This window comes from Perca fluviatilis, chromosome 8, assembly GCF_010015445.1.
Source record: "Perca fluviatilis chromosome 8, GENO_Pfluv_1.0, whole genome shotgun sequence".
In the NCBI taxonomy this organism is placed as follows: domain Eukaryota; kingdom Metazoa; phylum Chordata; class Actinopteri; order Perciformes; family Percidae; genus Perca; species Perca fluviatilis.
In genome coordinates this window covers 27,526,187-27,539,442 of record NC_053119.1, presented here as the reverse complement: position 1 = coordinate 27,539,442, position 13,256 = coordinate 27,526,187, and the positions used below count along the sequence as shown (strand labels likewise).

At 42.3% G+C, this 13,256-nt stretch overlaps 1 protein-coding gene across 2 annotated transcripts in view; it reads right to left on the bottom strand.

Annotated features, from left to right (window-relative positions):
* Nucleotides 1–272: 272 nt before the first annotated feature.
* LOC120564192 (neural-cadherin-like) overlaps nucleotides 273–13,256 on the bottom strand; it is a 114,039-nt gene continuing 101,055 nt past the window's right edge. For both annotated transcript variants that reach the window (XM_039808986.1, XM_039808985.1), the window contains 2 exons: nucleotides 1,741–1,895; nucleotides 273–1,056 (listed from right to left, as the gene is read on the bottom strand). In XM_039808986.1, the coding sequence (XP_039664920.1) occupies nucleotides 490–1,056; nucleotides 1,741–1,895 (722 nt within the window). In that variant the 3' untranslated portion in view covers nucleotides 273–489. The remainder of the gene's footprint in view (nucleotides 1,057–1,740; nucleotides 1,896–13,256) is intronic.

Here is a 13,256-nt window from a genome sequence, read left to right as displayed (position 1 = left end):
GATAATTATTTATTTTAAAGGAAATAGATAATACAAATGAAAGAAAAACATTTTTTTTTTTTGTAAACACAAATGATTTCATGAGTCATTAAACGGCAACAAGAATTCAGTCCTCTCCCAGGAAACTCATTACTGTGTCTTACTCACAGACATTACCCTTATGAGTTTTATGACAACATGAATAGCTTTGACACAGGGCGCTTCCGAGAAGTGCTTTCTGCGGAGTAAATAATGTACAGTGCAAAGTTAACAATACATCACATCATTCATTGGTAAACATCTTTTTTTTTTTTTTTTATCGAAGAACTTAAATGTTCAAAGTTTCATCAATACAGTACATTTATAGCAGACTTCACATAGACCCTGGGCAACCTCCCAGTCTCAGAGTATTTCACATTTAATTATCTCCCTTTGGAATTCCACCAGCCGCGCCTACTGATTAAGTGTTGCTTTTCTGCAACCTTCAGTTCTGTTTCTCCGAGTGCTGCCTCACCCGCTCTTCTCACAGTTCAGCTGCCCTCTGCTCTCCTTCAGTTTGTCTTTCTGGCCCTCCGGAGTTTTGGAGTCTCCTCTCAAATCGCTAACTACGGCTCGGAGGGTTTTGAACCTGTCCAGCCGGGTGCTCTGGGCTGCCTGAAGCCTGACTTCTGAACCCTGAGATGCGCTGAGGGAGCTGAGGGAGCGCACCGCCGCCAGGCCACGCTCCTTTCCCGACGGACGGCGCGGTGTGGTCATGGTGCCGAGCTCCCCCGGCTGCTCCATGTCCCTGATGACCTCACACAGGTAGCGGGCCAAGTCCTGGCTGGAGAAGGAGAGGGTTTTCTGGGAACGACGGAAGGTCAGAGGGGACGTCAGGGTTTCTGTCTCTGAGGGGGGGATGGCCAGACGCAGGGCTATGGCTGCGCTGCCACTCCCATTAGACACCCCCTTCTTGTTGCTGTCCTGGGGAACTTTAGTCTGCGGGTAGGAGATGATGCTTTGCGGGTAGCTGTAGCGGAGGGACTGTGCCGGGCTGGGCTGGAGGGAGCGCTGCAACTCCACCATATTAAAGGCATTCTGAGAGACCAACGGAGAGAAAAGCAGGGAATGAAGGAAGCACAGAAGAGAAGAAAAGAGATGGGTTTCATCCTCCTGTGTAATCTTTTTTGGGGTATTTTAAGAGATAACGAACAACACCATTGCCACATGACACCAATCTGTGCTCATAGCAGTGTAGCTAAGTCAGTGCCTCTGCTCGCAAATTAACCTGTTCCTCAGACTAGGACTAAGCTCTACTATGTAGGATGAGATGTTGGCATCAACAGCACATTGATCAGCCAAGTAATTCATTATCTGATTGCAGAGGGGGGGTTGAAAACTGCTATTACCAGCACTATTAAAACAGAGGCATTAACAGCTATTGGGTCTACTTGCTTAGTTTCAGGCTAATTGACTCACATTCCTAGATCTCCAGGGAGCTGATATTTGGTTTTCATTTCAGCACCAACAACTGCCATTCTCTATCAAATGCCCCCTGTTTGCTGGTTTAGCTTCTGTGTATTCTTATCACTTTTTAAAAAGTCCTGAAATATAGCAGGATGACATTTAAAACACGTTTAAAAAATGCAAATGAGAACTGAAAGCAGTGCAATGTTTTTTGTTTAGTGCTCTATTTACTCTCCATGCCTTTCTCTTAAATACCATTTTGTGTGTGTGTGTGTGTGTGTGTGTGTGAGATTGTGTGCATGTGTGTTTGTTTACCTGGTCCTGCTCCCCTCCACCTTCCTCGTCGTAGTTTAGCACATTTTCCCGGATGTCCTCCCACTCGCCGTGGTGTGCAGACACATGGTACACACCCTCCTTCAGGCCCTTGTGTCTCCTCCAGCAGGAGTAGAGGAACAGGCCCAGCATCAACACTGAGGGGTGCCAGAGAGCAGGTTAGCACAGCAGGAGTACACTCACACATCATTAAAAGGACATACTGAGCAGATAAAACATATATGGGTGTAAATGAAATTGACAACGTGAGCGGAAAGTGATATCAACACTGAAATACTTGGCACTGGCTGTACTATTTGATGTTTTTTTTTGTTGTTGTTTTTTTCATCAAATGTAAAATAACACCATCCTTCTTAATGAATAGGTAGTCCAGACTAAATGGATTTTCCACCATGTCCTGTAAGAACAATCAGATGCACTGCCTGTACAGTTGAGGCATACTAATTGAACATACAAAGAGAGGCACCACCTTTGCACCTTCTCCCATTGTTGGTGCATCTCTGTTTCCCGTCTTATCAAAGACCACAGTTACTTGGAAACCTATTAACTGGATTTGTTCTCCCAGTTTAAACTCAGAGCCTCGGAGGCTCTGCTGAACGTGGAGAGGAATGCTGCGGGAGGCGAGCAGAAAAGGTCCTGAAGCATACGCATCAATCACAGCTATTGTGTGCTGAATTATACAGCATGCTGGACTGACCTTTAAAGTCCATTAATCTCAACCAATATTTTTCTCCCATCCCTCTTTCTCTTTTGCCCTTCCTCGCTATCTATTTTTACTAGTTCACTCTTCCTTTTTTATCTCTGTCATTCTTTTATTTGTCTCTTTGTATAGGAGCTTCCCTCAGTCTTCCCTCTTCTCTTCCCCGCTCATTAAGTCTCTCACGGTTCCTGTTTTTTTCAGTCCCTCTCTGGCCTCTGTCTTGCCTCAGCTTTTATCTCTCACACTAGACGGGATCCATTTCAACTAGAATGGTTTATATGGTGCGTGCTAAGTATCGGTTTAATTGGAAATCTTCTGAGAAATGCAAAGTAATCACATTAGTCTGGATTTTTAAAGTAATTGCTTTGAAAGATATAATGCACCAATGGCTCTTTGGAGTCACACTAACAGGCAGGTATTCATAAACAAAGACAAAGACAAAAAAAAAAAAATATCCCCGGGAGCTAATCTCTGCTAAATAAAAATGCTATCGCAATTAAAAATCATCATCTCTATTTATTCACCTCCTGGAACAACTTCCAACACCTCAGCTACTTGCACTTTTCTATGCTGTTTTTTTTTTTTTTTAAATGTTAGATAGAAAAAGAGAGATTTGTAAGCGTCCCCACTTGCTCCTCAGCTGGCCATCCTCAGTATGGCGTGGGGGACACAGCTGTATTGATCAGCTGATCCGGCTCATTCACCGCTGTGCCGGAGCGCCCTCGCAGAAAACACCAGAATCTCGATGAGGCCCGGCGCCGACCGCCGGGCCGTCTGTTTCACCCTCCGAATTACTGGGTCAGAGGTGCTGCCTATAGGCCTGCACTCACCTAAACCCTCAACACCGCATGGGCTGATATTCTACACATAGAGGGAGGGAGTTCAATACACACAACATAGGGGCTGAAGCACACACACACACAAACACATACACACACACAATTAGGCCCAGGTAAACAAACACACACACACTAGTTGCCTTCTGAAAAACTTTGCCCTTATGCCGGCAGCCACTACTGTACTGCCCAGAGTTGTGTGTGTGTGTGTGCAGCTACATTTCTGTGAGATCAATATCACTCAGGGTGGAGAACAAACATCGCAGTCATTCATCATTCCATAATGCTTCTACCTCTCTGCCCTCTAACCGTTACTATGAGCAGGGTATTACCCGGACTGTGCATTATGAATAAATGACCAGTAAACAACTACAAGGCAGCTTGATAAAAACACTTAACCCTTTCACTGTAGCTCCAGTCTGAGGTTAATGAGACAAAAATGAGCTGCGAGGGGTGAACATCAATGGGAGTTTAGGGGGGGAAAGAAAACTGACGAATGAGCAGGGGGAAATGAGACAGATGAGAGATGGGAAAGAGTTGAGAAAATCATTTATTTATAAGTCTTTCACGGAATAAATTGTGCAGGCACTTTACATGATCGCTTGGCATCCAGAGCCCATATGGGAAGATAATTTATTCTATTCTGCAGAAAAAAATTAAAAAATAAAACCCAGAATGTCAGATTTAATGCTGGACTAATGTGGCTTGGTCAGACATCACCTCATCTGGCTCTGTCAATAGCACACGCTCAACTCATATTCTGGTCAGTCTGTTATGGCTTATGTAAAACTTAATAATGGATGATCATTTTAACTTTTAATGCACGTTGAGGCAGAGAAGGAGTCCCCCTTTAATTTAGCACCCAGCTAGCAGCCTCGCTTAGTGCAGCGAGTGCGAGTGTGTATTTATGGTAGTGGTTCCTGTGGTGATGAGGGTCATCATTAAACAGCTACATATTGTATAACAACCTGTTTAATAAACCACTGGATTAATCTTATTGCCACGTTCAGGACCGTTGATCATGAGGTAAAACTTGCTCTTCTTTTTGCTTTCAGGTTGAGAAAAAGAATTGTTTAGCTTATTTAATTCACTTTTTCCAAGGTGTGAAAATGTAATTACAGTCATCAAAGACAGCGCTTTCCAATCTCAAGTATATTATAGAACAGACGGTGATTCTTTGTGAGGTGAAAAGTCAGCGAGCAGCCGACAGCGGGCGAGCTGCTATAAATGGACTGTGCCTTTCTTTAGTTAGCATGCAAGCAACACATGAATTTTCATGAACGATGCCAAGGCCACACTTTATCGTCTTTGAATTAATTATCAAATATTGAAGACCGCTTTATGCGTTTCACTCTCAAGTGTCAGAATAACTGATGTCCCAATACTAGCCACATGCCCTGGAGGGAACGTTGAGTCAGTTATAGAGGCAGGGACAGTGTATTGAATTGCCCAAGCGTTTTATAAGCCTGTCTCTGACAGAAAGACTCATAAACAGCAATGTGGCCCTACAGACGGTAGTGCCACAACATGCAGGCCACTCACACACTTGTCCTTCTATCTTTGTAAGAACCAACAAAAATGTCCTTAGTGATAATGCCTAAAACTAACACAATTAGCTCATCTCTGTCCTCAGCCTTAACGATGACTTAAAGGGACACTTCATCTTTCCTGTAGAGATATCAATGCATATACAGTACATTTAAAAAGGCCCTGCTGGCAGCAGATGTGGGCAGATATTAAATTTTCATCCTATTAGATCATACCACAGCTTATGACACCATCAACCGTGCAATTTTATTAGACTGTTTACACAAGTGGGTCATCAGCACTTAACTGGTTTGAGTCTAGCGCTGAGGCATTAGCCAGTTCATTGATTAGTCAGTCAACAGAAAATGAATAAGTAACTTTTTTGATAACCGATTAATCATTTCAGTCATTTTACAAGCAAAACGTTGAACAGTCCCTGGTTCAGATCAGCTCTTTTCAATTTCTTTTGAAACATTGTGAATTGAATATCTTTGGGTTTTGGACTTTTGATTTTTTTTTTTGAAGATGTCGCCTAAGGCTCTGGAAGATCGAAGAGGTCAAGAGAATAAATATAGGATGTATCACCGAAGTGCAGTGCTATCCTAAAATCAATGTATAGAATAATACACAAATAATCCCTCTCAATCAGACCCTGCCCTCTGCCCGTAGTTTCTCTTTTCTTCTTTTTTTTTGCGGGATGTATGTGGGACGTTTATGTCCGTTAGCAAAGGCAGGCCAATAACAGCGGGCAGTAGGCCCGGCAAACTCGATTCCTTTTAAGGATTCGGGTTATTCAGAGTCATTCACTAAACTAATCTGGGTTGCGCGAGTCACTTGAGTCAGTATTGATCTATAGGCGAGCCGAGGCGAGCTTGCAATGTTTCCAACTGTCTGCTCGACCTAATTGCATTTTAACATACTACATTTTACACCAAAACCTACAGTAGGCCTAGCTAGGCTACATGCAGAACATTGTATGTTATTTCAGAAGTGAAAGAATGGCTTTTGTTGTTGATTTGCTTTACCCTGAGCTCGAGTGAAGTTCAGTCGCTGCTAGAGAATAATCCACTCATGACAGCGTAGCCGGCTGATTCGTGCGGGAGATCACCGGTCATCGAGGACTCGTGAGTTCTCGAGTGGTCTGCGAGCTTCCAATGTTTCCGGCTCAGAGTCTGCAGGTCGGGAATTTGTGTTCCGGACTGGCTCTCTGCTCACTCAGTCGCTTGAGTTGACTTGTGGAGTTGTGGTTGCTTACGAAATTGCAAGTTATAAAGCTTTTGGCAGCTAAGATGGCTAGGACTAGTAGTAGCTAATGCTGCAAGAGGTTTGTGTGTGGCGCTGTTATCATTTTAGATTGAACTGTAGTAGGACTCAACTGATCCGAGTTAATGATACTAGAGACTTGCGACTTGTGAGTTCATTTAAAGAGTCGGGTTAGAGATCCGAGGGAATCACGACTCAAACAGGTTTAGCGTGCAGGTTGTGCTGCTCATTCTCATTTCCAACCGCCGCTTTGTCCCACAGTCTCTCATACCGACGCACAAGTTTTATGACACACACAGAGAAACAGACAGGATGAAGCTCTGCATTCACTCATAATCCGACAATGCACCTTCCTACGGAGGTGTGTGTGTTTATTTGTGCTTTGGAACATAACTGCTGTGAAACAATCAGAAAAATACATTGTATTCCTCTGATTCACTGATAATTTCATTCAAAGGTATAATATGCAGCATTTTCCTAAAAAATTATGTATATACTTTTATACATACATACAAAAGTAGTCCCTGTCAATCATCAGTTATAATCCACTAGAAGTGTGTGGCGGTGTCTGTATCTGCAGAGACCCTGCCTTCTGCCTGTATTTTATTTTCCTCGTATTTTGCAGTGTGTACGGTGATTTGGGGTGTTAGCAAAGAGCCTCTGGATCCCACGTGTATCCAATACTGACGCACAGGGCACCCAACCCTTCTTTATGATTCAAGGTGCTGTGTTTGATGATGAGAACGGGTTGTTACATAGTGTTTTTATGTGCTTCAGTATGTTTACTTGTGCTTTAGAACGTAACAGCCATGAAACAATCAGAAAATAACATTTTAGTCCTCTGCTTTGTTCTCGCTAATGCCACTACCTCTCTTCATTCATTCTCTAGCTCACTTTACAACTACTTCTCTCTCTCTCTCTCTCTCTCTCTCTCTAAATTATAATAATAATAATAATAATAATAATAAATTGAATTTATATAGCGCTTTTCATGAACTCAAAGTCGCTTTACAGGGCAGGTAGATAATAAAAACAATGCAAAACAAAACAAAACAAACTTCAGGCACAGATGAAAAGACAGGGGGGCGTGGGGCTATGGATAGGCAGAGGTGAAGAGATGAGTCTTGAGGCAGGACTGGATAGTGAGGGACTCAGAGGTGAGGCTCTCTTGGGGGAGGGAGTTCCAGAGCCTGGGAGGTGCCCTGGAGAAGGCTCTGTCTCCAAAACTGCGGAGGTTGGACTTGTGGATGCAGAGGAGACCTGCTGAGGTGGATCTGAGGGCCCGTGAGGGTTGGTACGGGGAGAGGAGGTCAGTGAGGTATGAGGGGGCCAGATGGTGGAGGGCTTTGTAAGTGAGGACCAGGATTTTGTAGGTGATCCGGTGGGAGATAGGAAGCCAGTGGAGTTGTTTTAGGACTGGAGTGATATGGTGCCAGGATTTGGCGCGGGTGATGAGTCTGGTGGCTGCATTCTGGACCAGTTGGAGTCGTTTGATGTAGGTAGAGCTGATGCAAAGGAGAAGTGAGTTACAGTAGTCCAGTCGGGAGGAGATGAAGGCGTGAATGAGTCTTTCAGCAGCGGGGGGCTCAAGGGAGAGGGTGGAATCAAAGGTTGCGTGCCTGGGGAGATAATGGTGCCGTTGATGGTGAGAGTGGGGTTATTTATTTTGCCGAGTGTGGATTTGGAGCCTATGAGGAGAAATTCTGTTTTATCGCTGTTGATTTTGAGGAAGTTGTATTACATCCAGGTTTTAATAGCTGACAGACAAGAGTTCATGTTGGAGAGGGGAGGATTGTGGGGGGATTTCGTGCTGAGGTAGATCTGGGTGTCATCGGCGTAGCAGTGGAAGTCCAGGTTGAAGTGGCGGAGTATCTGACCAAGGGGTAGGATGTAGATGATGAAGAGGAGGGGGCCGAGTAGAGAGCCTTGGGGAACACCTTGAGTGACTGTGGCTGTGGCAGAGGTGTGTTTATGGAGAGAGATGAAGTGGGATCTGTTGGAAAGGTAGGAGCGGAGCCAGCTGAGTGCAGTACTTTCAATACCAAGGTCTTGGAGTCTGGTGAGCAGGATGTTATGGCTCACGGTATCGAAGGCTGCACTCAGGTCGAGGAGGATAAGGATGTTGAGGGAACCGGTGTCAGCAGAGGTGAGGAAGTCGTTGAGGACTTTGATTGTGCATTAAATGTGAAAATTTTAACATACCTCCCATAATCTGAGAAAGATGAAATGTATCACTACTGACAGCAGCCATCTAGAGGCCAAAGTGAGACACAGTTATCGTTAGATTGTTATCTTATATGGTTTATAATATTAAATTATAAGCTTTCATTACATTTAAATTATTATATTATGCAGAATTATTACATTATGAGTTGCTACAATGCAAAGAAATATAAAGCGGGTTCGACATGCTTTATTCAGCTATTCAGAAATATATTTTCGAAATTATTTTTGAAGTACTACAGAACTGGAAAAGGTCATCCATGTATTCATACCTTCTCGCTTAAAAAAAACACTACTCAGGCATCAGTCCTAAAACTCAAAACTTCATAATTCAGCAGCTATGCTCTCAACAGGCACTACGAAGAGACCACATAACCCTCAGCTTATACCTATTGATTTCAAGATTCTACTCCTTACCTATAAAGCAGTCGGTGATCGGGCTCTGGCATACATTTCTGAAACTATGACCACTTTTATGTCAGAAAGCAGCCTTAGATCATCCTATAAGTCAGTCTTCAAAGGGAGGTTGTTTCTTTTTCAGTGAAGGCTCTCAAACTCCCACACCCATGGCTTGCCATTTCAGATTTTACTTTGAAATATTTCGTAAAAACTTTCACTCTCACTTGATTCTTTACTGCACATAACATCATAACATCTTATGAACTGAACTTTATATTTATATTTCTGCCTTAATCTGGTGCTTTTGTTTAATCTTATTTTTTTTACAGTTTGAATTGTTTAATGCCAGCTTTTTTGTTGTTGTTGCCAACAATGGTTGCATAAAGTGAATAAATTAATTTGCCCTTCTTTTTTTGATTTGATAAATAGACAATATCTGATAAAAAAACAAAACAGAATCAAGTTTGTTTTCATAACCATACCTGTTATTCAGACACACTGAGGCTTTGATTTAATATTTTCACTGGTGGGAGCATCTATCATTTATAATGTGCACTAGCCAATGTGTCAATCAAAGGCCACACTTACAACCCCTCCACTTGACTCTGTGCTGTGCAGACTACACGCTGCATTATAGCTGGGAATGTGCTGTGGTTGGTTTTACATTCAGTCAAAAGATATGTCATAAATTATTATTGTTGTAATTCTTTCAAAAAACCTCAAACATTAAAGGGGTGATAGAATGATTATATAGGGTATTTCACACTGTTCCTTAAGGTCTCCTAATGGGGTATGTAACAATGGTTGGGCTGAAAATGGCCTGGTTGATATTTTATTGGCCCTTATGCATCCCTGTGTTTTGGCCTTATTTGTAACAAGAGCTTTTCTTCCAAATATGGTATGCTCATGAATATTTAGATGAGCTGCGCGCTGATTGGTTGAGTGAATCCCCATACACACACATTAGAGAGGCGCACTGATTGGTTGAGCGAATCCCCATACAAACACATTAGAGACGTGACAAAATCTCATATTCCAGACACTGCAATGTTTCGTTACCAAATTCACTTCTGAGACTTTTTTAATGCGAGAAATCAACTGTATAAAGCTGAAATATGGGCCGTTTTACGAAAATTGATGGCTAATTGCAAATTTTGTAAGACATGTTGGACTTTAGAAGCTCCACACAGTCTGACGAGAAAGCGGCAGCCTGCTGGGCTCCATACCCAGGGCAAAGTCACCCTTTGTGGATTACTGCACTACCAGGGCTCCGCGGCCGGCATAACTATAATATATTTAGAATTTCGTCACGGCACTTATATAACATCTATCCCAAGGTCTTATAAAGCTAACAAAAGCTAACAGTCTGATTTGAATTTAAAGGAATTTTTATGAATGTGAGGGGTCTTGTTAGGAGGAGCAGCTAGCTAGCTATGTGTCCCATTCAATACAATGGGAAAATATCGCGGCTAGCTAGCTACATTTTCGGCATAACTATAGTATATTTACAGTTTGAATTTCGTCACGCCACTTATATAACCTCTACCCCAAGGTCTTATAAAGCTAACAATGGTGTCCGATTTCAATTTTATAAATTTTTGTGAATTTCAGAGGAATTCTAAGAGGAGGCTAGCTAGCTCTGATTGATTGATAGAGCTCCATCCAGCCGCAGGCTCTATCAATGAGACTCGCGGACAAGAGGCATTTATTTCACCGATCGTTTGTTTAAATAACTCAACATATTATAATTACACACATTATAAGATTAACTGGAACCTGTGGTAACAAAGTGCTGCCGTAACAAGCTCGCTGACCGCGCTCTCACTCACACACACCGGCCATTTAGCAGGAAGAGGGGAGCTGCAGGCCCTGGAGCTCTGTCCAGGCAGCGGCGTTTGGTAGTCCATTAACCCAATAAACGGTGACTTTGCGCGGGTATGGAGTGCCGTGGGCTGCCAGCCGTGACGGAGCTCAATCTACCTCACAGCAGGCCGGGGTCTGTGAAGGAAGGCAGGCCAGGCGGCGAGGCAGCAACACAGGCAGCACCGGCCGCTGAACTCCGACACACAGTCGGACAAAATTTGCAATTAGACATCAATTTTCGTAAATCGGCCCATATTTGACCTCTACATAGTTGATTTCTCGCATAAAAAACTATCAGAAGTGAATTTAATGGTAAAATAGCAGATGAACAATGTATACAATTTCTGAGATCTGCACGACCTAGATTCAGAAGACTACCTGACCTCAGGTCAGTTGTGTAGCCTATGTAAATGTTGGGGCGTGGCAAAGAGAGAGACTAGAGCCAAATGAGGAGGAGCCGCCGAGTTGACGTCAACTCGGCGGCTCATTGAGATTTGCTGTTGGCTGATGCAGTTTCAAAATTGTGAGATTTGCAGAGGAAAGAGGTGTCAATGGGATTTTGAGGTTCTATGTATGTCCTAGTTACCCACTAAACTGTCATTATTCAACTATGACAAGGCAAAATCGGTTTTGCATTCTATCACCCCTTTAAATGTCTGACCAGGGCTCAAAACTACATTACCACATACAATAGTTAATTTAGAAGACAAAGTCCTCTGTGGGCAACTAGTAGTGGGTGTTTTTTAATCATAGGATGTAAAGAGCAAGCTGGTACAATATCCTCCAACTAGCATGCATTTTAACAAAATTGTTTGTCCAAATTGAAAGTTTTGAGAGGAGACACAAATATGCCATTTGCTGTTGTTAATGGCTAAAATGTTTTTGCATTTTGGCACTAAATGTTTTCGTAGATTACCCTGTTTGCTAATGTTCTTTTTTTCTTGCAGGCCGCTCGCTGACAAATCTCTGACCACAGGAATCTTACCCCATGAGTGTCCATGTAATATCACAATGAGGCAGACCTTAACCTACAGTATACTAGCCTAGAGTTACCCTGGAATGAACTTAATTAAAGTAGGAGACATTCAAAAGCTGTCCTTAGTTTGGCAGTTTTTGTTGATGTACAGTGATCCCTGATTAAAGCTTCAAACAGTGTACATAGCACCAAAGTGCACATTTAGGGGGACTTGGGAAAACAGAAATGTACACAGAAATGCGGAAGGAAAGGCAAGAAAAAACCCATCAAGGCAATAAAATGAGTGGATGGTGGAAAATAAAATATGTCGGACAGATAAAAAGTAAGGCTGAGAGGGAAATTGACTTCTGAAGTCAGAGCGTAACATTGGAAAAGACAAGGGACAAAGAGGTGATGAGAAATATAGAAAAACACATAAAGAAACTCCCCGATTCTCCGGGGACTTTTACAGCTTCCCAGTGAATCACAAATTAAGCCATACAATGTTTTCCTTCCTGCTTCTCTTTCAGTTTTGTTTCATGTTTCCACCAACCTCCCATGCACAAATCACATTCTGGTACAACTCAAGAGATCAATACGGCTACAAGATATGTGTACTGTATGTAGATTTCACAGAACCAAACGAGTGGAAAACAAATAAAACAGTGGATGTTACAGATAAAAACCAAACATAATGCAAGGAGTGTACCATAAAGATGAGAACTAAGCAAAGTAAAAAAAAAAAAATATACAAGATGAACAACGTGACATCATGACTTCGCGTAAACATACACAACCACTTTCTTAAGCCAAGTGGCGTGTTATCTGTATGCATTTTGAGCTATCCGCGTGTATGTCTACGCTGTATACAGCGGACGTAATCATACACGCCAGTGGCGTGTTATCGTGTAAACATCAGGCATGAAAACGGGTCAGGGGTGAAAAAGGTGAGAAGGATATTACCCCTCTAGGGGAGGTTGGGGGCATGTTCCCCTGGAAGAAAATTTTAAATATTCCATATTTTAAAGCATCAATCTGATGAATTTTGAGATGGATTTTTTGCCAACCAACAGTGTAATATTTCAATATGCACTCATTAAAGTTAATTTGACTGGCAAAACAATAATAAAAGTCATAATTTTTAAAGACAAAATTTTTACTTCTTCCAACCATATGTTAAATAAAGAGTCAATGTGAATTTACATATTGCAATAATATCATAATCCTACAATGAATCATTGTGACAACTAAAATGTAAGACTTTGGCCAGGTAATCATAAAAAAAAGCGAATTAGTACATTCAAGATTTTGTCCATGTTGATATTAGCTGCTTTATTTATTAAAAACGTCGCATTGTTTATCTTTTCATAATAGCTAGACGTCTAAACTCTGGGACAAAGTCGTTATGTTTAAATACCTGCCATGTTGATTCCAAACAGACAGCTTTGTCAAGGTAGTTTGGGCTTCAGATAGCTTTTACAAATCATGTTCCGCTATGAACGTACACACGTATTGTTTGTATCACGGTCGGTCAGTAAAGGCGCAGTCGCAGTCTTAACGGTAGCGGTCGTTGCCGGTAACATACTCGTATGACAGAGTGCACGGACCGAAGCTTTGTGACAAGCATCTCATGACTAGCAAGCACTGTCTTACCCATTGACATATATATAATGGACCAATAGACCCCGTTGCTCTGGACGGAGACCATTGAAGGCTATTAGAAGCACTTTTC